This window comes from Propithecus coquereli, unplaced genomic scaffold (genome assembly GCF_000956105.1).
Source record: "Propithecus coquereli isolate 6110/MARCELLA unplaced genomic scaffold, Pcoq_1.0 Scaffold77, whole genome shotgun sequence".
Classification (NCBI taxonomy): domain Eukaryota; kingdom Metazoa; phylum Chordata; class Mammalia; order Primates; family Indriidae; genus Propithecus; species Propithecus coquereli.
The window spans coordinates 5,650,641-5,678,537 of record NW_012153840.1 but is presented as its reverse complement, the minus strand read 5'-3'; the positions used below and the strand labels follow the sequence as shown (position 1 = coordinate 5,678,537).

The 27,897-nt window shown below is 43.7% G+C and overlaps 1 protein-coding gene across 1 annotated transcript in view; it reads left to right on the top strand.

Annotated features, from left to right (window-relative positions):
- Positions 1 to 27,897, top strand: part of PEX14 (peroxisomal biogenesis factor 14) — a 130,219-nt gene that overhangs the window by 89,329 nt on the left and 12,993 nt on the right. The window contains exon 4 of the mRNA XM_012662628.1: positions 14,745 to 14,873. Within this exon, the coding sequence (XP_012518082.1) occupies positions 14,745 to 14,873 (129 nt within the window). The remainder of the gene's footprint in view (positions 1 to 14,744; positions 14,874 to 27,897) is intronic.

Sequence of the window (27,897 nt, the reverse complement as noted above, 5' to 3'; positions counted from 1 at the left end):
GCCATCTCATTTGAACTTTCTTATGTTTAAATTGATTATTCTAGGTATATAATTATATTGTCTACAATCAATTATTTTGTGAACTTCTTCTAATTGTTAAGCATTTTAATTTCCTGCCATATTACATAGGATGAAACTTCAAGAATAATGTAAAATGTTAGTGATGACAGTGGTAATGAGTTTTATGATAAATAACAGTTTTTAAGAGGAGGAAAAAGGGATTGTCACCAAATACTACCAATTATCTCATAATTATTAAAAATTGCATCTTACAATTATTAAAAATTATTAAAAATAATTGTATATCTTACAATTATTAAAAATCTTCAATCCATTAAACACCAGGATGATTTATTCACATATATTCACACATTGAACAAATATTCAGTGAATGCTCACTGTGAACTGATCAGTGTTTTAGGTTTTGGGAATACAATGATGAATAAGACAAACAGTAAAAGTTCAACAGCATTAAAATCTTCAGAAAACCATACAGGACAAAAGAAAGGTTATAAAGCAATCTGTGTTTGACAACCAGAGGGATGTTATATAGATAGCTATAGATGCTATAGAAAGGCAGTCCCGGCAGGGGTGACCAGAGAAAGCTTTGGTGGTGGAAGAGATGACCCAGAACAACTGAGAAGGTCTGAGTAGGGTGGGGTGAACTACTCTGGTGGGCAGAAGATCACAGTCACTGATGTCTGACTGTCTCCAGAGTATGAGGTATGTCAGGGGCTGAGGAATAAACTAGTTTGCCTTAGTAAAGAGTGAATATATGGTAACAGTTTTTGTACCTATTTTGGGGGATCCTTGGAGATTGTAAAGAGATATTTCAGGGACGAAGGGGGAATCAAGAAGGTGGGACTCTGGATTTTCTCCATGCCCCCACTGGACCTCCCCAAACCTGAACATTACTTGGATCTGTTTTGCATATTGGCTTTCGTTTATTTATTCTTCCTATGCATTTTTATCAAATACCTACTAGATGCCAGTAGAACCTAGGTATTTTAAGTACTGGGAACATAGGAGGGAATAAAATAGCCCAAAATCCCTACCTTTTTTTTTTTTTTTTTTGAGACAGAGTCTCACTGTGTTGCCCAGGCTAGAGTGCCATGGTGTCAGCCTAGCTCACAGCAACCTCAAACTCCTGGGCTCAAGCAATCCTCCTGCCTCAGCCTCCCGAGTAGCTGGGACTACAGGCATGCACCACCATGCCCAGCTAATTTTTTGTATATATTTTTAGTTGTCCAATTAATTTCTTTCTAATTTTAGTAGAGACGGGGTCTGGTCTCGCTCTTGCTCAGGCTGGTTTCGAACTCCTGAGTTCAAACAATCGGCCTCGGCCTCCCAGAGAGCTAGGATTACAGGCGTGAGCCACCGCGCCCGGCCAAAATCCCTACCTTTTATGAGCTTACATTCTAATGGTAGGGAGGAATGGAGACAGCAATAAATAGAATAAAATGTAAACATAATGTAAGTAGAGTAAGAGCAATAGAGAATTCTTGGGAGGTTGCAATTTTAAATGGAATGGTTTGCAAAGGCCTCTCTCTACAGTGACATTTTGAGGAAAAACTTGAAGAAAATGAGAAAACCATCCACACAGATTTCTTGGAAGAAAGAATTTTGGGGAAACAGGAACGCCCTGTGCAAAAGCCTGAAGAGGAAGCATGTCTGGCAAATTCTTGGAGCAGAACGGAGGCCAGTGTGTAGGCAAGGTGGATAGTAGTGAGAGGGGAGGTCACAGCATTAACAAGAAGCAGATTGTGTAGGGCAGTATTGATCTCTGTGAGGACTTTGATTTTACTTTAAGTAAAATGGAAAATCATCAGAGTTTTAAGCAGAGGAATAATATAATCTGATTTAAGCTTTAACAGGATCACCCTGGCTGCTGTGTTAGGAATAGACAGTAGGAGGGCAAGGGTGGAAGCGAGGAGACCAGTCAAGTGGTAAGAAGGCCTCAGATCCCTGGGTATTTTTTGAAAGTAAGTCCAACAGAATGTTCTGATTTGTTGCATCTGGAATATGAAAGAGAGGTAGAAATTAAGGATGACTCCAAGGTTTTTGGCCATGTGTGACTAGAAATTTGGAGTTGCCATTAACTGGGAATGGAGCAGTCTGGTAGGGCAAGATTAGGAGCTCAGTGTTAGACATATTACATGTAAGATATCAGACATCCAAGTGGAGGTATCAGGTAGACAGGTGGATAATAGGAGTCAAGTTCAGAGGAAAGGTCTAAGCTATGGATACAAATCTGACATCGTTAACTTCTTGATTTTGATAATTTACACTGTGGTTATGTACAGACATGAGCTTCCCCTACTCCCACCCCAAATGCACACTGAAATATTTAGTGGGGAAGGGGCATCATGTCTGCAACTTAGTCTCAAACAGTTCAGGGAATATAATTAGATAAATCGATAGAGAATAATAAAGTAAATGTGATAAATTTACCATTTTAAGAATCTGGGTGAAAGATATATAGGAATTCTTTGTACTATGCCTGCAACTTTTCTGTAAGTCTGAAATTATTTCACAATAGAAATTTTTTTTGAAATAAAGAAAAATAGAGATTTCCAGAAAACAAAAATAGAGAATTCATTGCCAACACACTTGCACTAAAAGAAACACTAAAGTGGTTAGGTAGAAAGAAAATGTTCTTACATGGAAACACAGACATGCAGGAGGGAATGAAGGGCAAAGGAAAGGACACGTAAATGAATATTGACTGTATAAAATAAGAAAGTCTTTCATGGGTTTCAACATGCCTTATAATTGAAATGCGTGGCAATACACTAAGGGAGGGATGGAAAGAAAGTGTATAAATGCTAGGGTTGTTGGGGAAATGGTAAAATTCCTCATTTATATGACACTATAGTAATTGAAGGATGTATTGTGATATGTGGGGTCCTCGTTCTCAAGTTTTTCAGTCTCAGGACCCCTTTCACTCTTAATTGAGGATCTCCTATTAGGCTAATATCTAGTAATAATTGTTGCAGACAAGATCTACTGAGTGCTAAAAATGAGAAGGTAAAAGTTTGAAGAGAAAGTATGATGTATCTCCTCCAAGCTATTTAATAACTACAAAAGGAAAGACAGTAACTTTACAGTGGAGAAATCCATCAGAAACCACCGTGACTACAAGCTAATAGAGGGAAAAACTGAATTGAAAAGAAGGAAAGAGAAAAAAGAGCATTAAACAGGTCAAAAAGAAAACAGATGACAAGATGAAAGATATAAACCTCCAAATTTCAATATTTACATTACATGTAAATGGACTAAATATTTCATTAAAAGCAGTTTGTCAGGATTGAATTAAAAAGACTAAACCCCACTCAACACTGCTTGCATCAGACACACCTTTAATGTAAACACACATAAGGATTAAAAGTAAAGTGATGGAAGAAGATGTAGCATGCAAACAGTAACCAAAAGGAACCTGGTGGCTGTGTGCTGTGGCTCTCGCCTGTAATCCTAGCACTCTGGAAGGCTGAGGCGGGAGGATCACTTGAGCTCCGGAGTACGGGACCAGCCTGAGCAAGAGAGAGACCCCATCTTTACTAAAAATAGAAAAATTAGCCAGGTGCCATGGTGTGTGCCTGTAGTCCCAGTTACTTGGGAGGCTGAGGTAGGAGGATTGCTTGAATCCAGGGGTTTGTGGTTGCAGTGAGCTATGATCATGCCACTGCACTCTAGCCCAGGTGACAGAGTGAGACTCTGTCTCAGAAAAAAAAAAAATCTATCTGTGAAATTGTGAAGAAGGGAAAAGAAATTGGTGTATAATCCATATAGAGGGTTTGGTGCTATCCTTGGTTTTAGGCGTCCACTGGGCGTCTTGGAACGTATCCCCTGAAGATAAAGGGGGACTACTGTGTACACTTTTGTATCTTTAGAATTTTGTACCTGGAATGTTTCTATTAAATGTTTATTATTTATTTATTTTTTAGAGGTGGGATCTTACTCTGCCGCCCAGGCTGGAGTGCAATAGCAGGATCACAGCTCACTGCAGCCTGGAACTCCTGGACTCAAGCGACCCTCCCACCTCAGCCTCCTGGGCAGCTGGGACTATAGCACTCAGCAACTAAATATTAATTTTAAAAATAATTGTTAAAAATCCCTTAGAAAGGTGTTCTCTCAATAAATCCAAAATAGCCACATTTTCCTTCACATTGAAACAGATCTTTGGTTTAGTATCAAATGTCATGTCAGTGTTGCATGTGGGTGTCAAGATGTATGTGGTGGGGGCAGGCGTGGGCACGGTGGCTCAAGCCTATAATCCTAGCACTCTGGAAGGCTGAGATGGGAGGATCCCTTGAAGTCAGAAGTTCGAGACCAGCCTAAGCAAGAGAGACCCCATCTCTACTAAAAACAGAAAAAATTAGCTGGACGTGATGGCTCATGCCTGTAATCTCAGCTACTTGGGAGGCTGAGGCAGGAGGATTGCTTGAGCCCAGGAGTTTGATGTTGCTGTGAGGTAGGCTGATGCCATGGCACTCTAGCTTGGCAACAGAACAAGATTTTGTCTTAGAAGATGTGTGGCGGAAAATAGCCTTTAACAGGGTGCTAAGACTACAAAGGTGTGTGGGAATGAGGTGATGAGGGGACAGCAAATTCAAGCCTTGAGTCTCTTGCTCACTTGAAGACTCAGAACTTGTGGAATGAAATGGTGAGCCCTTCCCCCCTGTTTATGGTGTAATTTTCCCTCTCTCTTCCCTTCTGAACATGTATAAGTTGAATTCAGATTAAGTTAAAAATGATGCATCTATTGGTTTCTTTTTTCTTATTTAAAATGTAATTGAGATCAGGGTATGAATATAACATCTGCTTTTTATGTCTTAACGTATCAAAAGCATTTTCCCATATCATCAGAAATTGTGCATATGAATGTGAATATTTGAATAATACTACATTATTGAAATGTATCATAATTTGCCTAATCATTCCTCTTTGGACATTTGCATTGTTTAATTTTTTTGCTATTAAAATATGATGAACCATCTTTGTATGTGAGTCTTATACTACGTTATTTTATTATTTCTTAGAAGTGAAATTGTTGAGTCAAAGAGTAAGAACATTTCTTAACACTGTTGAGATGGAGTGCCAAATCGTCTTCCACAGTTTCTCAGTTTGCTCTTCATGGCACCCTCGCTGACATTGGGCATCCTCATATAAAAAAGTTGTTTTTAAGTTGGTAAAATTCAGTCTTAATAACTTCATCAATAAATCTGAGTGATAGGCTAGAAGTGATAGGATATTAGTGCTCCCTTTCAGCTTGAACGGGTTTGGAATATTTTCCTCCTTGTGTTGTATAGAGTAGTGATGAGGAGCCTGGGCCTGGGGTCGAAGCCCTGTCCCCCGACACCTGCAGCGGGACCTCAGCTAGGCTGGCTAATGTCTGTGAGCCTCTGGCTCCTGGGCTGTAAATGGGGAGAATTAAGTCCCTGTGGCCACGTGGGATAGGCAGCACACAGTCCCACAAGGTGCCACAACCCTCTGAGCATGGAACCCTGAGTTGTGTGCCTTGCCAGCCCTGAATAGGCTTGGTGGTGGGATTCAGAGTTCAAAATGTAGACCAGGCTCGGTGGTTCATGCCTGTAGTCCCAGCATTTTGGGAGTCTGAGGCAGGAGGATTGCTTAAGCCCAGGAGTTCGAGGCTGCAGTGAGCTATGATCGGCCACTGTACTCCAGCCTAGGTGACAGAGCAAGACCCTGTATCTCTGGGGGAAAAGAAAAAGTAAAAAGTTCCTAAAACATTCTTTAGCACTTGGGTTTAAAACATTTTGGATGTTATTTCTAGGTGGAGAGTGGGAATATGAATGATTTTTTTTTTGTTTATTTTTTAGGTGCTTTTCTTTATTTTCCATGTTTTCTGCAGTTGACATGTTATTTTTATTGTATATAGATATATCTATATAATTTAGAAAATATATTTATATATAGATAAACAGATTGACAGACTCGTCCATCATAAGAAATTGGGGGAAGGGGTGTTAGGGAAGCTCCCATTTAACAGGTAGAGAAAATGAGATCTTAGTTCTCTCACATTGCCTAGCAAAACAAGCACTCAAATATTTATGGATTGGTTGAGTATTACATACTTATCTCTCTACTAATAATGTTGATGATAGCAGCCAATACCAAATTTATTTGAGCTACACAAATAGGTGGTGACAAAATAGTTTATGTATTGACCTATTAGGACATAGCATGTTTTAATGTGTTAATATCAGATTAATACAAGGCCTTTAAAAAAATCTGGTAGCTGCATAGTAATTTAAATCTTTGGAAAGTAAGTTGAGTGCCAAATAATAAACCTTCTAATCATGTATTTAAGATTCAAGATGTGAAAGAAAGCCCCAAAGGAACATTTATAGCATTCAGCTGAGTGTCTGAAGAGTGCGCCCCAGTGCACTGAACTCTTGTGACAAGGTTTTTTTTAAAGGAACAACAACCTCCACCTTGATTTGTGTCCTACAGTGGAGTTGTTTCTCAAATCAGGCTGTTTCAAGGAACATATGAAACGGCGTATGGCTGTCCCTCCCATCCCAAAGCAAATGTTTGTTTTGTTGCAGTGATGGAAACATTTCCATTGGTGAAGCAAATATTTAGAGCTGAAAGAAACATTTGGGCAGCCAGGATGTGTCAAAATAGAGCAGATGTCTGCCATTTTAAAACACATTTTTTAAAAAGCCACCTTGTACTTGGCTGCTGTGGTTGCAGCCACAATGGGTTAAGCAAGAAGCAGGAATTGCGGGTGTCACTCTAGTCCCAGCTCCTGGGCATGGCTCACACCTTTTTCTGTCTTGGTTTTTCTCTTCCAGAAAACGGAGTTAACCATTTTAAGTGATTTTGTTCAGGAGCAAGGTTTGTTTGTTTGTTTATTTTCCCAAGTATTTTCTTTGTTCTTAAAAATTAATTTATCCTTTTGAATTAGAAATCTAGTCACATGGAACAAAATTCATAAGGGTATGCAGTGACAAGTCTGCCTTCAATCTCTGTTCCCCAGCTACTAGTCTCTCTCCATATATAACCAGTGTTACCAGTTCTCATCTATTCTCCTTTTGGTTCATGCATTTATACACAGCCAAATACATGTGTCCATGTTTGTGTATGGACGGATATGCAATCTTTTTTTAACATAGAGGTCCCGTGTTCACATCACCTGGTTTTCCCTAGGCTCCCTGTATTCTTCTGCTCTTCTTCTTGGAGGAGGATTGATTCTAAGAGTTTGCTTATTTAAGGTGTGTTGACTATGTCAGGTGGCGGAGGGGAGCAGCAGGTGTGTCAGGCCCTTGGCCCCTCCTGTATGGTACAGAGAGCCTGTGTGGGATCCACTTCTGCCTCTGGGCTTGCCTAGGCTGTGGGCAAGTTACTGTCCCTCTCTGTGTCCCCTTTTTGATCTATAAAACAGAAAGAAAAAAAAAGGAACAAGAGATAGATCAGATGAACTCCAGCTTTTCTTCCAGTTCTGAATTTCTTTGGTTGTCAAAGGCAAGTTGATTTTTTGTTTAAATCAATCTTCACTGCCTCTTCTGAAACAGGAGCGAGATTTAAGTATTGTTAGAAGTATTTATCAATTTGACTTTTCCACATGTGCACAAACATACATTTTGGCTTACCTGGCCTTTGACATTTAAATAGCAGTGATTCCTGATTACCATCCCCTTGGTCTTTAAGGACACAGTTGTTTCCCTAGGACTTGTTCAGTGGACTGTGGGAAGGGCTGACTTCTCAGTCTGTTGCCAAAGACCTGCTGGGTTAGAGATTGCCGTTTGTGACAGCCGGCAGGGATATTTGTCCTGCTATTAATCCTCTGGAATTGATCACATAGCGAAAGTAACTGCTCTTTGTTTTTGTTTCTAATTTAGCAGAGAGGGATTAAAAGGAAAAAGAAACACAAAAACCTTTAGACTATATAGATCTAAAAATAGACATCATGGATGCTGATTGGAAACCCTCCCAGTCTTTCATATGAGAGATCTCAATTTGTGTTACGCAGAGGGGCAGCTCACTTCTGTCTTGTTCACCAGTTATACTACTCCCCAGAGAAGCTCGATAAATTTTATAGGAAAGTTTCCTCCTTATGCGGAAGGAGCTAAGCTCAATGACTGGTATGTCTGATATAATTTAGGGCTCCAAGGGAGTATGTCTGCCTTGTGGAATAACCTATCAAAAGTAAATGTACAAAAACTTTTGATCTTGGTTGATTTGGCTGTGTCGTTGATACTACTGGGCACTGGACCCTGTGACCCTAGCCTATCTGCTTTGGAATTAAACTGCTCCCCTAAACTTGCATTTAGTTCGCTGCTAAAATGGTCCTTCTGCATGCTTCACTGGTCGCGACTTTGGAGCTTGCCTGCTGATGTTCTATAGTTTCCACCCTTTCAAACCTCCAAACTTGGACTTGGTTGAGTTTTAACATCCCTCTTCTGCCTCTCTTCTGCCTCTCTGAGAGGCAGAAGTCCTCTCATGTTGACATTAGGAGAGCAGACCTCCCTTCTCGTTAGACTTGCAGTGGAACACGCCTGTCCGCTTCCTCAGTCTTGGGCTCGCCGTGACGTACATCGTGCAGCGGCTTTTTATTCAGTGATTTATGCCAGGAGACGTGGTTGGTGATAGCCAGTGTCCTTTTGTCTTTGTGTTTATTTTTCTTCCACATTTAATGTATTTAAAGGATATATTGTCTTTATGGTTCACTGGGATAAGGAGGGATTGGTGCAAGTTTTAATGAGAGGTCCCCCAGCTCTCTGTGTCGAGATGAGAATTATCTTCTTGGTTAGATATCTTTCTTTCGCTTTTCTTAGGTGGCAGAAGGCAGTGTCTTGCTGCTTTTTGAAATAGCATTTCTACCTAACGATTTTTAGAAGGATACTGAGAGGACATTCAGTTTCAGGGCATCATCAGCAACTTTTTCTCCTGTTGTCTGAACTTCCTCATTTAAGGAGAGGGGAAAGTCTCGTGTCTTGTTCTTGAATTTACGTATCAACAACAAGATGGTGGGAACCGGCCCTTCATCAGATCAATTTTTATAAAAACTCTTTCATTCAGGGTAATGATATTTGGAACTAGTTTCCTCAAAAACTGTTTTCACTGCTTGGGAATAGTTAATCAGTAGAGAAGAAAGCATTTTGCTTATTTGCTTAATATTTTAACCAAGTGAATTAGACAGGTTGGGGGGCTGGGGGAGGGGGATAAGGAAGTGGGGGGAGGCCCCATAAACAAGGTGATATATAATATTTTTTTTGTTCTCCTTTTAAATAAATACCGATCAGCTTTATGTTCAGAGACAATAGGAGCCGTTGGCTTAAATTTGCAGTTTACTGTATTTATGGCTGTAATATCAAGGTGCTGCCGTCGTAATTTCATGCCCCAATGAGAAGAGCAAGGTCGAAGCAAATGCTTCCATCGGCATCTGCTAACACACTAACTCATAAACAAGGCCCGGCTGGATCAGGTGGCACGGAATAATACAGGCTAATGAAATACAGCACAGCTTTCCATTACTGTTAGTTTTTACAGTGTCGTCATTACGTGTAATTTATGTTTAAAAAATTCAATTTTATACAAGGCACTGGGAAATAGGGGTCTACAGGTCATCCAACGACTTTTAGAGGCTCTGAGAGTCCTTATTGTACTCTACTGTTCCAACAAAATGTTAATAAAATAAAATAAAAATACTTTTTCCCTTTCCCCTCCCTAAACCTTTTCTGAGAGAGTTGATTTTTCTTTTAATTTAGGGAGTGTTTTTAGCGAGCTGTCCTCTCTGCATCATCTCCTTCCAGAATGTGTGGGGCAGGTAACCAGCGGTATTCTGAGAGAGGTGACCCCTGCTCAGTCTCCCCGAGTCCAGGTGAATCGCCCGAGTCCTGCAAACAGAGGGACCGCACGGATGGGCGAGGAAGGTGTCCGAGTTGCCAGCCCTTAACTGTCACCCTTTGCCACTGGCCCTCTGGCCCTGGCCCTGTAATCCCAGTCAGAGTCAGACTCCACATTTTGATGATAAATCTTGGGCTGGGACAGAAGGTGCTGCCAGGCATTCATTACCTTGCTTATTTTCAAACTATTCCTAACCCTTCTGTCCTGGTTGTTGTTTGACCTGAAAGATATAGACAACACTGCTGTCTTCTGTCATCTGTCTTTCTGCTTCACCTGCACTGGGCCAGGCCTGTGGCAGTGCCCAGAGGTCACTAGAGACAGTGGTGAGGTTACTTATTCTGAGAAGCCCTTGCACAGCCTGTCCCACAGAAAAAAGGCAGCCCTTGGGGTGCCTGGTTTGGTTTGAGTCGTGGGAAAGGACCCTGGGGCATCACACTCACGTCACAGCCAGTACCTTGCAGCTCACAAAGTCAGTCAGTTTGGTTTTGTTTGCATTTTAACAGGAACCTTGAGAAGAAGAATTTGTTTATCTTCTAGGGGATAAAAATAGGCAGGTACGAAAGCCCTGTGGCCACGCAGTTCAGATGCTGCAGTGGTGACACTGGGGCTTTATTAATCAATAGGATGTAGCTCACTTGTTCTGTTCTTTTCCAAGAAGCCCACCCTGGAGAAGAAATTCCGGGCCCAGCTTCTGCACAGGGGTGGCAGGCGTTTCCTGGTAAAGGGAGCTGTCCCGGAGGCTTGTGGAAGTAGATTCCAGAGAACTGAGAGAATAGGTCTGCCTGGATTCTGGGTGCACAAGATCTTCACTCAGAGAGTTCTGTTTGAATTGAGAGCTCTCAGTTTTGCAAATCAGGCAGCTGTGGTTTGAAAAGGTGGAGTGGAACCGTCTACCCCCGCAGAGTCAAGGCCCCGCGTCAGCTCCCTCATCCCTTTCTCCTCCTCCTCCTCTTGGCCAGAGCTAGTGAGTGGCTGGAATAACTAGGCATGACTTTCTTAGTGTTATTCTCTATCAATAATATATTTTAATTGTTAGTGCTGTAAACCAGGCAGCAGGGTGTCTGGGGAGCTGGTAGCTCTTGAAAATCACCAGGTGGCAGAGGGGAAGTTACAGAAAGAACCGCTAGATACTCAGTGCTATTCGTGTCAGATAATGCAGATTGACACCCCAACTAAAAGAAAATTCTAGGCTTTATTAAAATTGACAAATTCTTCCAAAGGCAGCAGCTAAAGGAAGACTTAGGGCAGACAGGGAGGGGAGGAGGTTGCACGCCACAGGACGGGGGAGCCCTTTGCTCCCACCCCTCTGCTTGTTCAGCCACTGCTCAGTCCCTCTGCGGTTAGATGATTCCTTGCAGATAGCAATCAACTGGAAGGAAGTGTGTGTGTCTAATTTGCATGAGATTATTTAAAACAAAAAAAAAAGGTCTGCATTAGTCAGGGTGATGGTAAACAACGCAAAGAGATGCCTTTTATAATATAGCCTCTGTGCCTCAGCTTTCAGAGCCAAATATAATTCACTCACAATTGGCAGTTTCCTTTATTATTCCTTTTAACCTTTTGGATTCTGCAAGGTCTCAGTCTAAGATCTGCACTGTTTATCTCGGCAGGGTTGGGAAAAATGGGGCTAGGGTACTGGGATGTCTTACGTGTGGGTCGTATGGCAGCACCTTGTCCTTGAAGGCAGGGTCATCCCAGTGGTCATCCCACCACATCGTGATCTGGAGAGAGGTGGGTGACCCCCGCTTAGTCTCTGTGAGTCCCAGATGCATTACCTGAGTCCTGCAAATACCGAAGCTGGTCAGTTCTGCCTAAGCTGAGGACACTCCAGAGGGAGAGGACACTCACAAGCATAGATGCCAGTATGTGAGAGGCATTTGGATTTGATTTGGGGTTGGGATATTAGAACAAGACCGGGAAAAGGACATCCTACCGTGTCACTCTAGTGTTGAAAAATTTGTCCAGGTGTCATTCGCAGGTAGGAGCCAGGGGTTAAGTTCCTGTGTTGTTTCAATATAGTCTCAAAACAATATTCATTGGCTCTTGAGAGTGCCTAGGATGGGGATGGGAGAAGAAAATTTAATCCTCTAAAGCTCTTTAATAAGATTGAAGACTTCAGACATAAGTTCTGAATCTGTCATGTGATGTTTTGTAACTCTGTGGTATAGTGGAAAGTCACCGGGCTGGAGAGGGGGAGCCTTGGGTTGACATCAGCATTACCCTTTTCTAGAACAAGCAGGATGTGGGACATTGTTTTCACCCTCCTTGGACCTCAGGTTTTTTAATCTGTTAAATGAGGGCAATGACAGGGATAATGGCCCAGCTCTGAAATTATATTATTCAGTGAGATTGTTAGAATGCTTATTTTTTTAAAAGAAGAAAAAGAGTTCATTTATTGTAGCTAAGTCAGAATCCTGACTCTCCTAGAGCTCTAGGGCTATCAGAATTCCAGCCAGTGTAAATTTGGAGCAGCAAATGGTAAGGTCTCTGAAAAACACGAGCTTGGAAGAAGTGCTGATGCCCTTTAAACCGTGGCCTCACCAGTGGGCTCAGCTGCGATAATGCAAGGAACATGTTTTATTAGGAAAATAGGCTTCGTAAAAGCTCAGGGCCAGAGGGCAGAACAACAGGCAAGGAGCCCTGTCCCTTTAACCAGCTCCGGCTCTCAGGGCCGCAGCACAGCCTGTAACTTACTGTATATTTCCCCAGCGTTAAACATTATCGTACTTGTTTATATTTGAAAGAGCCAAAAGGGACAATGAGAATGCAACTGAATGCTCCTTTTGGGAAAATTATCCTCATTTGCAGCCAGCGGCTGACAAGGCACACGAACCACCAGGATTATAAAATTCCGTAGTGTACCAGTGACCATCAGCCTGTGCTGACATCGCAGATGCCGCTTTCTTCTGTAATGGCTGATTATGAACTGGTTGTCTTTCCTGCTGAATGTCTTTCCTGCTAGGATTCTGAAAGGGGTTCCCCCTTCCTGCTTAGTAGGAGTGGTCGTCAGTCACCACGCAGGCCAGAGCCGGAGAGGCACAAACTCAGGGGGAACATGTTCTGTGTTTCTGCCTGGCTGGCCTGCGTGCCCTGTCCGTTCTTCTTGGAGGTAAAATGACGGATAAAACAATCCCTTTGCAGCAAGCTGGGGAGTCAGGGAGGAGGAACATACCCTGTCTAACTGTATCTACTGAACTTTCGCTTTTCTGTTTGGGAGGTGGTAAGTGCCAGTAAATGATACACTTTGAACCCTGGAAACGTCTTCATCCGCCCACCGGTCTGTCGAGAGCATAGTGCAATCGGGGCAGCCTAGTGGCCCTTCACACTCCCAGCAGTATGGCCTTGCCTGTCTCTGGCTAGCTCCGCTGTGAGAAGAGAGGAAAGGGGGCAGAGCTGCAATTTTAAATGGGGACAGACCTTAACTGCTCAGCACAGAGAAGGGAAAAAAAGGTCCAGGACCATTTAGAATAGTTCAGGCATTCTCCCCTGATCGGTTGTGGTAGGACATGAAAAGTTTGAGGGATGGCTGTAGTCAACTCACACGCTGGTACGGTGCAGGGCAGAGCTGTGCTTTAAAGCATTAATGTGCACCATCTATTAGCCCCTAGGCTCAGAGTAGGAGGCACCATGCTTTTGAAGATGCTGATCCTCAGAACCTCCTTGTACTTCATCTACCCCCAGGGGCAAATATACCATGCTGTGGGCCTCTAATGGAGAGCTGCCGACCAGATGTGGAAAAGCTCTCGGCTCTAGTTTAAAAGCTCTGTGTTCCGGCTCGACTGGATATTGGGATTCCCGGAACAGCATGGGCCGGCCGAGTGGTCTTTTGCAGACTAGTGGTAACCTCCCACCTGCCTTTCCTACTCATGACAGCTGGAGTGCCTCTGTCCACACAGCTGCTTCCCAAGTTGGCCGGGGACAGTTCTTCTCATACCTGCATGCCATACTTTGTTCCTTTTCTTCAGGTTAGTCAGGCCCTCCTCCTCCTCCTCCCAAGAGTCAATGCCCCCAGTCAGCCTCAGACCCATTGAAAATATCCCAGCTGTGTGCCCACTGGAAATGTGGTCTTCATGGGGTTTTCACTTGTCTTTTATTCTTCCACGGGCAAATCCTCTCCACATGTTATCACCACTGCAGATGGCGCCCTGCTATTTCCTGATGTCCCGTGTGCAGTGTAGTTTAGAGTGTTGGGAGGATTAAAAAAAAAGGGAAAAGAAAAACTAGCCAAAGGCGATATAGGCAGCCTATGATAGGCTAGAGTAATAATCATCTGAAAGTTTGGGCCTGGCCTTGTTTTGATCTGTTTTCTTGTTTTATTTTCTTCTTTACATTCTATATCCCATTCATACTAATCACAGTCAGTCCTGATTTTTCCTTTTATTTCTGCATTTGTCATAAAATAAAGCAAATTATTCCCGTCTTCGGAAACGATCTAGACTAATTAGTCGTCTCACCCAATAATTAGTTTTTTGTTTCCCTGTCTGTTTTCATGCATTATTGTTAGTTTTTTCCCCTCTTTTTTTAACACCATTACAGATTAAAATGAGCCACATTTGCAGTTGATGGTATCTGTTTTCGGGGGGAAGAATGGAGAATTGCAGTACGGAGCGACTTCAAAAGCAGCAATAAACTCAAGGATAAATTAAGGAAATTGAATGAGCCACATTTGGAAGCAGTGCTGAGGCTAATATTCTGTCGCTTAAGGTTAAATTGCAACTGAGAGAGGTTCCGGAGAATCCCAAATTGGGGAGGCAACTTACTAGGATGCTAGGCATTCTGTGGCTGTAAGGGTCATTTCTCAGTGAAGATTTTGTTGCAGCCATGGACATTGGCGAAAGGTACTCACCTGCAGTTTTGTTCTCTTCCCCCAGGGCTGACAGATGAAGAGATTGACTTGGCTTTCCAGCAGTCGGGTACTGCAGCCGATGAGCCTTCTTCCTTGGGCCCAGCCACACAGGTGGTTCCCGTCCAGCCCCCTCACCTCGTTTCTCAGCCATACAGTAAGTTGCCCACTCAATCTCCTGCTTAACCTTGACTGGGATTCAGGACTCTGGCCAAAGAGCAATGTTTTGCTCTCCCAGACTTGCCAACCGGGAGAAACCGAGAGTAATAGAAAGCTCCTTGGGTTTTTCCCAAAGAATGTGACACACCCACATCTTCTAGACTGACTTTTAACTATGTGACAAAGGTTTAAGAAGAGGCAAGGGACCAGAATACATGAGTTTATTGTGTTGTTTCAAGTATTTTGGTTACATGCAAGAAACTGTAAAACTATTTATTGGATTTGTTTTCATTTTCTTATGAGTGCTTTTGAATGTTACCGTTTCACTAATAACAACATGAACATCTGACTCATGAGTGCATTCTTGTTTGCTCACTGAAATAACTTGTCTCCTAATTTTGTTTTCTAAAGTTAATGTTCATAGGTTTAGGCCAGCCTTCCCATGCCTCCCTGCCTTGTCCTGGCTATACCATGTATATTCATGCAGTAGCAGTCTGTTAGAGAATTTCAGGTTAAAATGTAAAGGTCCCTTCTAAATGTTACTTTTAATTATTATATGAGATCATGACCCATGACAGGTTTTTGTTGTTTTAAATGAAAGCTACTGTAGGAATAAACTTTCTTCAAGCTAGTAATAAATGTATATCTCCAAAATACAGCTAGAATCCCTTCTTTAAGTCATGTATGAAAAGTCTAAAAAGGTTAAAATTGGTTCCAAAGCTATGGAAAATAGCTCAATTTTGTTTCTTTAATGGAACTCATCATTGGGTCTATTATCTTTGAAAATGCCTTGTCTATAATTGTCTTCATTTTAATTGTTTATCTCAGAAGTTTTATTTTTTCAAAAAAATGATTGCAAACAGTGTTAGATATCAGATTTTAAAGAGTTTATTTTAAAATGACAGATTCTTTTTGATCCCCCAACACATGGTCTGAAGCTACCTTCTTCCTTTCCCTTCCCCTTTGTTTTCATTGGCTCTGTTGCAGCTGGGCAGGTGTGATCAACACAGTAGACAGAGCCAGCAAGGCCTTCTCTTCCCCACACTTGCAGGGGCCCGCCAGCGGGTGAGAATCTGCTTTGTGCGTCACAGATCTCATTTAGATATCTCCATCTTTTGCTCTCTGGATAAGGCTGAATGGGTGAGGCCAGGGAGCACCCACTCCAGTGTATCTGTCCCTCCGTGCCTTGCCTAACCAGCCGACTCCAGGGGAACAGAGCTTCAGTGGCCATCCTTGGACTGAATTTGGGCTGCTGGGTCAGACCTGTGACTTATCAGCTCATTTCTCCTCCCTGGCCATCATTCTTTCCAATCCGTTGGGTTTGCTTTGGGTCCTAAACCTACTTTACGTGTTTCTTTTTAACCGAAGGCTGAGTCTCCACACTGTTTCTTTAGTTGTGTCCCTGGGCCCAGCCATGTAATGGGATTTGTTGAGGATAGGCAGTGGCAGCTGGGGTGTAGACTTTTTTAAGATGCACATCTGTTCTATTCCAGCTGTTTCCTCCCGTGGCTTAATACCAAACAGGTCTCTCGGCTACTTGGAAACTTCTTGCTCAGACAACTTGTTCTGGTTGGTCATAGAGGTGGCCTAAAATGCCATGCGTTTGCCTCCTTTCTGTAGTCACAAAGGGTTAAACTGTTAGTCTTTCTGAAAGAGGCAGAAGAATGGGGTGGGGAGGGCAGTTCAGTCATTTAAATCAAGTCCAGATCACTCTGAGAAAAAGCATTACCCGGTGAGGTATGTAGGTAGGAGTATTTTTAAGAGTCTCCCAGCCCTAAAAATAAAATACATCTTCTTAGAGACAGACTTCTTCCTGCTTTGACACTAGTATAAAAACAATGATAATGGTAATTTTAAATACCTGAAGTTTTTAGTTGTCACCATTGAGCTTCGTTCTTCTTGTACCGTTACATTGCTCCTTTCAGCTCCGGGGGCGACTACCTCTTCACTTCTGTACTTTTGCCAAGAGGTGTCAAAACTGCTTAAAAAAAAAAAAAGCTTGATTTTGATTAATATAGAGAAACAAGACTTTGCCTGACTGATAATAAAACTGATAAATGACATTTGAATTACTTGTAGCGGTAATTTATTACATAAAATATCTTTTATTTGACATGCGATTAGTTGCTGGAAGCATCACTCAATCTGACTAGTTTAAACATGCTCTAAAATGAACCCCAGTAAAAACCAGGGCTGTCTGCTGCTGGCGTTATGAAATATACTAATCCTGGAGTGAGGAAAAAATCTGACTTTAAATATTTAAATGATTAATTGGGTTTATATATTTTTTTTACCTTTCTAACCCCCTTAATTACAAGCAAACTCAGGGGAGTTTCTGAACTAGGTGTGCAATCTGCATGCTTATCACTGCGGCATTGTCTGCGTCCGGGAGGGATTTATGGCCTCCATTCATGTGTGTTCCTGCCGATTTTACATCTAGATCCCCGGCAGCCCATTCCTTCCCATTTCTTGGCTTTTTAAGGACATTCCATCTCTGAGCCCAAGCCTCGAAAATGGGATTCCCGGGGCCCAGCCCTGCATGCTTATGTCTCAGGGTAGGGCAGCTTTTCTGAGATCACCCCAGGGAGCCCAGTGCTCACAGGTCTTCACCTCCGGACTTGCCGGCCCGCCTGCTTGGAAGCAGACGTGCCTCTGGGTGCCTCTTCCGATATTTCTGCTCTTTGATGAATGTGGTTGACCTTGAGATGTTAGTAAATGCCAATGTCAGCAAAGAGAACACGGGGACTTATTGGAATGGTACCAGTTTGAGTCCTCAGTGTTTATTAAGCACCTACTGAATGCTCAGTACTGTATCATGTGAGAGATACACAACATAATCTTTAAGAATCTTGCCTGCTCTTTGGGAAAAATAAGATAAACTCTTAAGAAAAGAATAATATAAGACATGTGGTTTAATGCCAAAATTAATTATACAGACAAGAAATTCTATAAGAATACAGAAAAGAGAAAAATTAATGTGGGCTGGAGAAGTCAGGAAAGGCTTTTGTGAAAGTGGTAGGAGGTTGACACCAAGGGGGAAGCTTGGTGTCACCTGGTGTGAGCATAAACCGGTGTTCTCAGGGCTTAAAAGAAAGTTGGTAGAGTTCATGAAAAGTCAGGCTGTGGATCCAGAGGAGATTTGACACTCCGTTTCCCATTTTGCCTTCTTTTTTGTTCGACTTTGAGTTGGGAATCAGTGTGTGTGCGTATGTGCAGGCCTCGCAGTCGTGAGCTTGGAGTACTGATTAATGCTGGATCGGTTGACTCAGGCTGAGCTGAGTCAACCTTCTTTCTTTCCGGAGAGACAAGAAGCCAGGTAGCTTTGAGATGTAAGCAGGGCCCGTGTAAATTTTGTAGGATAATAATTTTTTCTGAGGCTTGAACCTCTCCCCCCACTATCTTTAATAAACAGTTTAGGTCCCTTCAAAGACTGACCTGTAGCTTCAGGTGCCTCTTCTTAAAATAGGATGTAAATGTCAAGGCTGGTGAAAGGCTTTGGACCATTTGATCGGAAATGCTGAGAGTGACAGAGTCCTTTGTCAGTTTGCTTCTTTTGTAGCCTTGTTTAGTGACGTATACTGATATACACCCCTGATTATCTTCATTCACTGAGCAATCGTTACTGAATGCCTACTGTGTGCCAGGCACCGTGCTGGACCCCTGTGCTGGGTGAAGGGACTAACGAGGTCCCCAGCTGCTCCTGTCTAGCAGGAGGGGCAGTTAAGCAAACGCAGCAGTGCCTGTGAGGTGGGCCCGGGCGAGTCTGTGGCACAGGCGAGGAAGGGGAGCTTCAGAGAGCGGATGCTTAAGTGGGTCCGAGAGGACGACTGGTTCAGTGATCAGACAGGATGGACAAGAGTGTTCCAGGCTGACGCGAAAGCACATGGATGTGAGACAGATGTGATGATGAGCTTAAAAAACTCTGGGTCGTTCAGAGCGGCTGCAGCATGGGATGGGAGTGTCAGAAGAAACAGCTAGAGCAGGGTGGCTCGGTCACCCTGACAGAGGACAACTGAACACACAGTGATGTTTTACTTTGAAATGCATTATCTAATTATTTTTGAGGCCATATTACTTACTTGACCATATTTTTCTTAGACTGATAGTAAAATTATTTCTATCATCTGAGCAGATGCCTCATGGGGAATTAGGGAAGACATCCTGGGGGGCATTTGCCTGTGGCAGTCGTCCCCGCATCCCCGTGGCCTTTGCTGGCCAGCTCATTGCTGCTCTTCCAGTTGGGGTCAGCGTCGACTGCTCCATTCTGACTTGAACAGAGGCTCCCATCGGCCCTCTCGGTGCCCTGCTGCCCTCACACCACACTTAAATGTTTATTTCAGTGTCTTCCCTATTGAGCCACGAGTTCCAAGGCTTTCTTGTTTTTAATCTGATGGCCTGCGGCTCTGACTGAGCAGGTGTTCTAGCAGTGCTCGTGGAATGGATAAGCGGTGGTGGAAACGTGCTGGAGAATCGCGCGGCTGTCGGGGAGTAGCAACAACTTGAGCGAGCTGCCCTGGTAGCCAGTCAGCGAGACCTGCGTGCGTGGCCTGTGCGGGCTGTTCCAGGCAGACTGTGGGAGAAGCAGGGGCAGGCCTCGTCTTCAGGGGTCACTATTTAACATAGAGGGAAGCCCAGTGCTTGGGGAAGGACAGAGAAGACTCACCCATGTAACCTGGTCTGGTGGGAATGTCGAGAGCTTTCCGAGTTTGGCAACCAAGGAAACTCGAGAACGCTAGTCTCAGGCAAGGCTTTCTGGAAGGGGCAGGACTTGAACTGGCTTCCAGGGTCAGTAAACTGCAGCCAAACCTGAGGCAGCAAGGAGGCCTGGAGCCAGCGTGGCCTGCATGTGAGTGATACGGAGGTGACTACACAGGAGGCACACGGACAGCATGTGTTCCCATCAGGAGGTGAAATAGGAAATGTCACTCCTCCCCACCGCCCCACTTCCATTTCTCTCTCTGTGCCGGTTTAGAGACAAATCTCATTTTTTGCTAAAAAAAAGTTACTAGTTTGTATATGAAGAAAATATTTCTCTAATTTTAAATAAATTGTATTTTTCTTCTTTTGTCCTTGTTACTGGTCTAGGTTAGGAAGCACCCTGTCCATTTTGTTTCCTGTGCGTTACTCCTGGTTTGGTGCCGTGTGGGGGCCAAATAAATGCCACTGTGGATGCTGACGAGGGCAAGTACCAGGGGAGAGAGCTGAATGAAGCCATCCTTTCCTTAGGTTTCTTAGGCCAGTAGGAGTCTTCAGTGTTGATGGTAGTTAGGATTATGGCTGTGCTGACAATGTGTTAGTTTTATAAAATTCTGCTGGAGATAATAGAAAACCCAAAACAAGAGTGTTGTAAAGCAAATAGAAGAATTTTTCTCTGTTGTGTACATGCAGGCAGTCCAGGCTGCCAGGAGGCTCTCTGGTCTTCAGGGACCTGCTCTGCCTCATTGTTCTGCATCCCTGGCTGGCAGCTGTCTTGTGGTCCAGTGTAACTGCTCCAGCCTCAGCCGTCCCATCTGCCATCCAGCCAGTGAGAGCCGGGAGAAGGAAGGGGACGGGCAGGGCACCTTCTAAGGACACTTCCTGAAAATCGCCCACGTCACCTGCACTTTCTCCCTGTTGGCTGGACCTCAACGGCATAGTCATACCTGTCTGCAAGGGAGGCTGAGATACACAGTCCTTATTCTGGCGGGGTGTGTTCTCAGCTTTTCACACCCCCTGGAAAGTTGGAGTTCTGATAAACACTAATAAGTTCAGGATAATGGTCACCTCTGGCTGGGGAGGAACATATGGCCAGCTTCAGTGGTGTTTGGAAAGTTTTAGCTGGTAAATTAGGTGGGTTTAGATTTGCTAATTGTATCATCGTTCTTTCTAACTTATATAAATGTTATGTATTCTTTTATATGTATCAAATATTATGGGGTACATTTGTAAAAGTTGCATCGGAGTTCTCAGGTCTTGCTTCCTCCCTTGGTCTCAGCTGCTAACGGGGCAGAGAGAGAATCCATACTGCTGGGTGTTGTTCTCAGTCACCACAGACTTCCTTTAGCTCTTTCTAAAAAAAAATTTCTGAACAGAATTTTAATTTTTTTAAATCAGCTTTATTGAGGTGTAATTTACATAAAATGTGCCTACTCTAATTGTACAATTTGAGTTTGATAAGTTTACACTCCCATATAACCATCCCCACATCATAGGACATTTCCAACACCCCAGAAGGTTCCCTTGTGTCCCATTTCCAGTCACCCCCCCACCCTGTCCTGATTCTAGAGCAACCACTGATCTAGATGCTTCCTACTGCTGCCTGCTAGGTTGCTCCTCCCTGGAGTTCTGTGTGAATGGAACTGTGCGGTATGTACTCTTTTGTGTCTTGTTTCCTTTGCTGAACGGGGCGCTGTGATTCATCCGCGTTGCTGTGCGTACCCGAAGCTCCTACTTTTGCTGTTGAGCGGTGTTCCCTTGTATGGATGCTCCACAGTTCGTATCCATTCACCAGTTGATGGGCTTGGGGTCGTTTCCAGTTTTGAGCTATTATGAGTAAAAGTCTTTTGAAGGTTTGTATGCAAGTCTTTGTATGTTTTCATTTATCTTGGGTGAGTGCCTAGGAGTGGAATTGCTGGTTTATATGTTAAGTATGTGTTTATAAGAAACTGCTAAACTGTTTTCCAAAGTGGTTGCACCATTTTACCTTTCCACCAGCAATGTTTAAGGGTTCTACCTGCTACATACACTCAACAGCTGATATTCTCGGTCTTCTTACTTTTAGTGATTTGAATATGCGCAGGGTGCAGTGGTCGCCCGTGGTGGTTTGGGTTTATATTTCTGTGAGGACTGGTCAGGTTGAGCATCTTTTTATGAGCCTATTGCCCATTCGCATCTCTTTTTTGGTGACATGTCTGTTCCAGTCTTTTGCCCATTATTAATCATCTTCTTACTGAGTTGAAAGAGTTCTTCCTGTGTTCTGGATTCAATTCCTTGGTGAGATACATGTATTAGAACCATTTCCTCCCAGTCTGTGGTTTGCCTTTTTGTTTTCTTAACATTGCCTTTTTTTTTTTTTTTTTAAGAGACGAGGTCTCACTCTCTTGCCCAGGCTGGTCTCAAACTCCTGGCCTCCAGCCATCCTGCCACCCCAGCCTCCCTAGTCACTGGGATTACAGCCATGAGCCACAGTGCCTTTTGAAAAGCAAAAGATTTTAATTTTGATGACATCCATTTATCTTTTTTTTTCCTTTTATAATTCATGGTTTCTGTGTCCTATCTAAGAAGGCTTTGCCTATCCCAAGGTTGGAGAGACTTTCTCTTACTTTTCTTCTAGAAAGAAGTTTTATAGTGTTAGTTTTTATGTTTAGGTCTGTGATCTAGTCTCAGTTGCTTTTTGTGTGTGGTGTGAGGTGACAGTCAAGGTTCACTTTTCTCTCTATGGATATCCAGTTGTCCCAGCACCTTACGTTCAAAAGATTATCCCATCCCCCTTCAGCTGTCTCCTTATGAAAAATCAATTGACCGTGTATGCATGGGTCTGTTTCTAGACTCTTCTTTTTAAAAAATAATTTTTTAAAACAAAGCTATTGAAGTATATTTTACATATCATAAAACTCATCCATTTCAAGTGTACAATTCAATGATTTTTAGTAACTTTAGTGAATGGTACAACCATCACCATAAATCAGCTTTAGAGCACTTCGTCTCCCCAGTAAGATCCTTTGGGCCCATTTACTGTTAATCCCTGTTCCTACCTCTAGCCCCAGGCAACCACTAATCTCCTTTCCATCATTATAAATTTGCCTTTTCCGGGTGTTTCAGGTAAATGGAATCGTAGAATATGTGATCTCTTTTGCCTGGCTTCCTTTACTTAACGTATTTTTAGGTTCATCCATGGCTGTGGCATGGATCCATACTTCCTTTTGATCGCGGGATAGTATTCCACTGCGTGGTTGTACCTCGTGCTGTCCATCCGTTCACCAGCTGAGGGATCTAGACCGTCTCTGTCCTGGCCAACATGGGTGCTGCTGCTGAGAACATTCGCGTGTGAGTCCCATGTGGATACGTGTTCTCATTGCTCTTGGGTAGATATCTAGGAGTAGAATTGCTGGATGTGGAAGTTTTATGTTTCTGGATCCTTCCTAATTCTTTTCTTTCTGGCCAGGCACGGTGGCTCACGCCTATAATCATAGCACTCTGGGAGGCCAAGGTGGGAGAATCACTTGAAGTCAGGAGTTCGAGACTAGCCTGAGCAAGAGTGAGACCTCGTCTCTATTTTTTTTTTTTAATAAACAAAAGTAAATAAAGATAATTCTTTTCTTTCTAATTGATTTTTTGAAATATAATTTACATAAAATAAGATTGATCAATTTTAAGTGTGCAATTCAGTGACTTGTACAAATGAGTTGTAACTAATTTAACTCATGTAACCAACACTACACTCACAATATAGAGAATGTCCATCACCCCCAAAAGTTTCTTTGTGCCTTGTATGTCAGTCCTCTCCCCCTGCCTCTGGTTCCTGTTAACCACCAATCTATGCTCTGTTGCTATAGTTCTGCCTTTTAAAAAAATTTCATATGAATGGAATCATACAGCATGTAATCTTTGTGTCTGGCTTCTTTACTTTAACATAATGCTTTTGAGACTGATCCAGGTTCATATATATCATATATAGGAATGTACCATATACATATAGTTAATCCCTTTTTATTGCTGAGTTATATTCCAGGTGTCAGCAGACTTTTCTGTAAAGGGCTAGGTCTGAATTACTTTAGACTTTGTGAGCTGTATGTGTCTCTGTCACGTATTTTCCTCTTCTTCCCCTTTCTCCCCTTCCTCCCTTCTCCTCTCCTTCCTGTTCTTCTCCCTTTCCCCACGCTATAATCTTTTAAAAATGTAATAACCATTCTTAGCTCATTGGCTCTATAAAAACAGGCTGAAGGTGGGATTGGCCAACTGGCCATAGTTTGCTAACTTCTGTTGCTCCATGTGCCACAATTTGTTTATTCGTTGACCAATTGATGGTCATTTGTGTTGTTTCCAGTTGGGGCTATTAAGAGTAAAGCTGCTATGAACATCTGTGTACACATATGCTTTCATTTCTCTTGGGTAAATAAATACCTAGGAATGGAATGGCTAGTCACATGTTAGATATATGTTGAATTTCATAAGAAACTGTCAAACTATTTCCAAAATGGTTGTATCACTTTGCATTTCCATTGGCAATGTGTCAGAGTTTCCGTTGCTCCATATCCTTGTCAACATTTGGTATTCTCAGTTTTTAAGTTTAGCCATTCTAATGTGTATGTAATAGAACCTCATTGTACAGTACTTTTAATTTACATTTCCTTAATGATTAATGGTGTCAAGCAGATTTTCATGTGGTTGTTGGCCATCATATATCTTTTGTGAAGAGTATCTTCCAATCTTTTGACCACTTAAAAAACCACCTTGTTGTCTTTCTATCAATGAGTTGTCAGAGCTCCTTATATATTCCAGTCACACTTCTTTTATCAACTGCGGTCCCCAACCCCTGGGCCAAGGACCAGTACCAGTCCATGGCCTGTTAGGAACTGGGCTGCACAGCAGGAGGTGAGCGGTGGGCAAGCGAAGCTTCGCTCGTATTTACTGCTGCTCCCCATCGCTTGCATCACCGCGTAAGCTCCACCTCCTGTCAGATCAGCAGTGGCATTAGGTTCTCATAGGTGCTTGAACCCTGGTGTAAACTGCGCGTGCAGGCATCTAGGTTGTGGCTCCTTATGAGAATCCAATGCCTGATGATCCGAGGTGGAGCTGAGGCGGTGATGCTGGCGCTGGGGAGTGGCTGCAAATACAGATTGTCATTAGCAGAGAGGTTTGACTGCACAATAAATGTAATGTGCTTGAATCATCCTAAAACCATCCCCCCACAACCCCCCAACCCGGTCTGTGGAAAAACTGTCTTCCATGAAACTGGCCCCTGGTACCAAAAAGGTTGGGGACTGCTGCTTTATCAGATAAATGTTTGGCGGATATTTCCTCCCAGCCTTTGGCTTGTCTTTTCATTTTCTTGATAGTCCCTTTGGAAAAGCAAAAGTTGTGCATTTTGATCATGTCCATTTGATCAACTTTTTCCTCTTATGGTTCATGCTTTTTGGTATCTTAAGATGTTTTTGTCTACCCCAGGATGGCAAAGATGTTTTTCTACGTTTTCTGTTTTCTTGTAGTAGCTTTATAGTTTTTGCTTTTTTGTTTAGGTGTGTGATCCATTCTGCATTAATTGTTATGTACGGTGTAAAGAAGTCAAGGTTCATTTTTTACCTATGGATATCTATGTGTTCCAGCACCATTGTTGCAAAGATTATCCTTTCCCCACAGAATTACCTTGGCCTTTTTGTCAAAAATCAGTTGACCATATAAGCATGGGTCTATTTCTGGACTCTTCTGAATTCTTAACAGCTTAATTAGGGCTCATATTTTTTAATCTATGAAGAGGGGATATAGATATGCCCTCAGTGTCCTTCCTGCCTAAAGATGACACTGCTGATAGCATTGCAGCCCACGAGGAGTGGGAAGGATCGTCTTTCACAGGATGCACATGGCAGGACAGGCTTTGGGTTTTCAGATGTGATCGTACTGGGCTGCTGTGCTGTCTTTGGCCATACAGCCCGCCCAGGTGCTTCTGCTCAGAGCAGGGAGGGTCTGTGTCTGGTTGCTGCTCTCTAGGTTGGTTTGTCCTTCTGACCAACCCCTGCCAGCTATCCAAAGCCATGTGCTTCAGTGCCCTCGCCTCTCACCCCTGCCCCACTGTTGCCAGCCTCCTCAGCTTAGCCTGTGGGCCCTTCAGCTGGTCACCAGTCTCTCTGCGCATGTAGCCCAGCATCCTGTGCTATAGCAGGCACTGATTTGTTGAGCTGGCTTTATTCCAGGACCTTACTGTGAGTGGGCCTGTCTTAGCATAATGTTCAGGGTAGCTTCTGAGCAAAGCTGATGGGCTGATTTGAGGAGCTAGATGCACTGCTGTGTGGGGTCAGGCCTCCCACTCTGCTCAGTGTGGAGGGGACCTCACCTGGCCTGCCCAGTGTCTGCCACTGCCCTGCCCCGTGCATGGGCTGCCAGCCTCCCCACGGACAGGACAGTTTTCTCTCTCTTGTCAGCTAGCACGTTACTGGAGTGCATATTGTCTCAGCAGGATGATTTTGTGACAGCTTCAGCTCTGCGTTGCTGATGAACCTTCCTGGATTGTAGGATTTCTGTGGCGTTGATGGCTGAGTCCATGACTTAGTGATTTCAGGTTCAACATTGCCATGTTGTGTGCACAAGTCCCAGGCCCATGCATGTGTTCCTACTGGGTGATCTTTGTTCTCTGCTAGCTGAGAATTTCTTGGTTGTTGGAGATACAGTTAACCAAATTGAGTACTCTTGGTTTTGTTGGTGTTCAGTGAACAGTTAAGGAGCCGTGGGATGCAGCTCTTCTGGTCCTGACGTGGGCTCTGTCTACCATGGCTTCACCTGCAACCTGAGCCCCTGGGCAGAAAGACCTCCATGGGGACTGTCAGAGCTCATGCTAGTTCATGGAGTCCTTGGAAGGTTAAGAAAGATGTTGGGTTTGAGCCCTACACCCTTCTCCCTACAACGATGTACCCCCTACCTCATTGCAACCCACAGCCTGAGGGCAGTCTCAGAACTGCTCAGTCGTGCGGGTGTTAATTGCGGCCATCAGAGACACCCAGGATGTGGCCTCGGTGAGTGACCATGCTGCCAGCCTTCAGCCAGTCATGCCTGCTGGGGAAATGCCGTAGACAATTTGGATCTGAGCGAGAGTTGGAATGTCATTGTTCCTGGGTTCTTTGGGGCTAGCAGAGCTCTGCCATTTTCAGTAAAGTGCTTGATAAGAAGAGAAAAATGTCTCTGGGAAGCATCTGGCTGGTGCTGTGGTACCAGGGACTTGACCCCAGGCTTCCTGCCCACTCGTCTGCCTTGTGTGCAGGGCAGGCCGGCATCTGTCTTCCACGCTGGAGGGGCTGAAGCTTTTATAGAGCTCACTCATCCATCTTCTTTACCCAGCTAGAGCAGAAGAGTGACTGGTCCCATTTCTGCCCTTGTCTCTGTAATTCTGGACATTTGGGGAGCATGGTGACAGGAGGCCGTGCTCCCAGGGGCCCTGCTCTCAGTTTCCTCGTGGGTCTACACTGGACTTGGAAAAAATCGGTGGGCAGGGACAGGAATGCAGGTGGTTGTGGCTGGGGGGTTGAGCCAGTTTGGGTCACGCTGATGCTCTTGCGGTAGCTCTGGTCTGTTACCCCTGAGAGCCACGCGATGGGTGAGGGTCGTCTCCATCCTAGTTTTCTCTTTTTTCATTTTGCCACAAGACAGAATTGTATCACACATCTCCAAAACGAGTAAAATGGCATTTCAGCTTCTTGTCTTTATAGACTCTCTGAACTTTAGGAAAGATCATTCTGGTCCCTTTTCATTAATAATGAAAACCAGGGGGCAATAAAATGTTCTTAATGTGAGCATGGCAGGGACAAGGAACAGTGAGGGGTGAAGGGTGAGGCTGGAGGGGCCCACAGATGTTTCTAGGGGCTGGAGAAGCTCAGGGCTCTGGAAAGTGGGGGCAACCGTGGGAGAGTCCTGGTCTGCTCAGCCTTGGCGGCTCAGAGGCCCAACAGGAAAAGGCTGTGCTTCTCGTGGTGCCACGTGTTTGCAGGAGAGCAGAAGGATCCAGCAAACTTTGGGTTCTGGTCAAGTTTTTATCTTGGTTACAACTACTTCTTGTAAGAGATTAGTGGGTGTTTGGAAATCAGTGGTGAATACGATGTTCTGGACGCAGGCCCCGTTTTGAAGATGTTTTCTCTGGGGATGTTGGCTGCACAGAGGGGTGTTCCGGGCGTGGATGAAAGCCTTCCTGCGCAGCGACTCTCTCAACGAGTGGCAGAGTTACTCTAGCTTCGCTTTTTCCTCCTCAGAATGAACTCGCACTAGATGTCAGATGTTGCATCTGGCGTGCCGAGCAAAGCTGACTCGTAGAGAAACGGGAAACAGAGGGAGCCCCAACA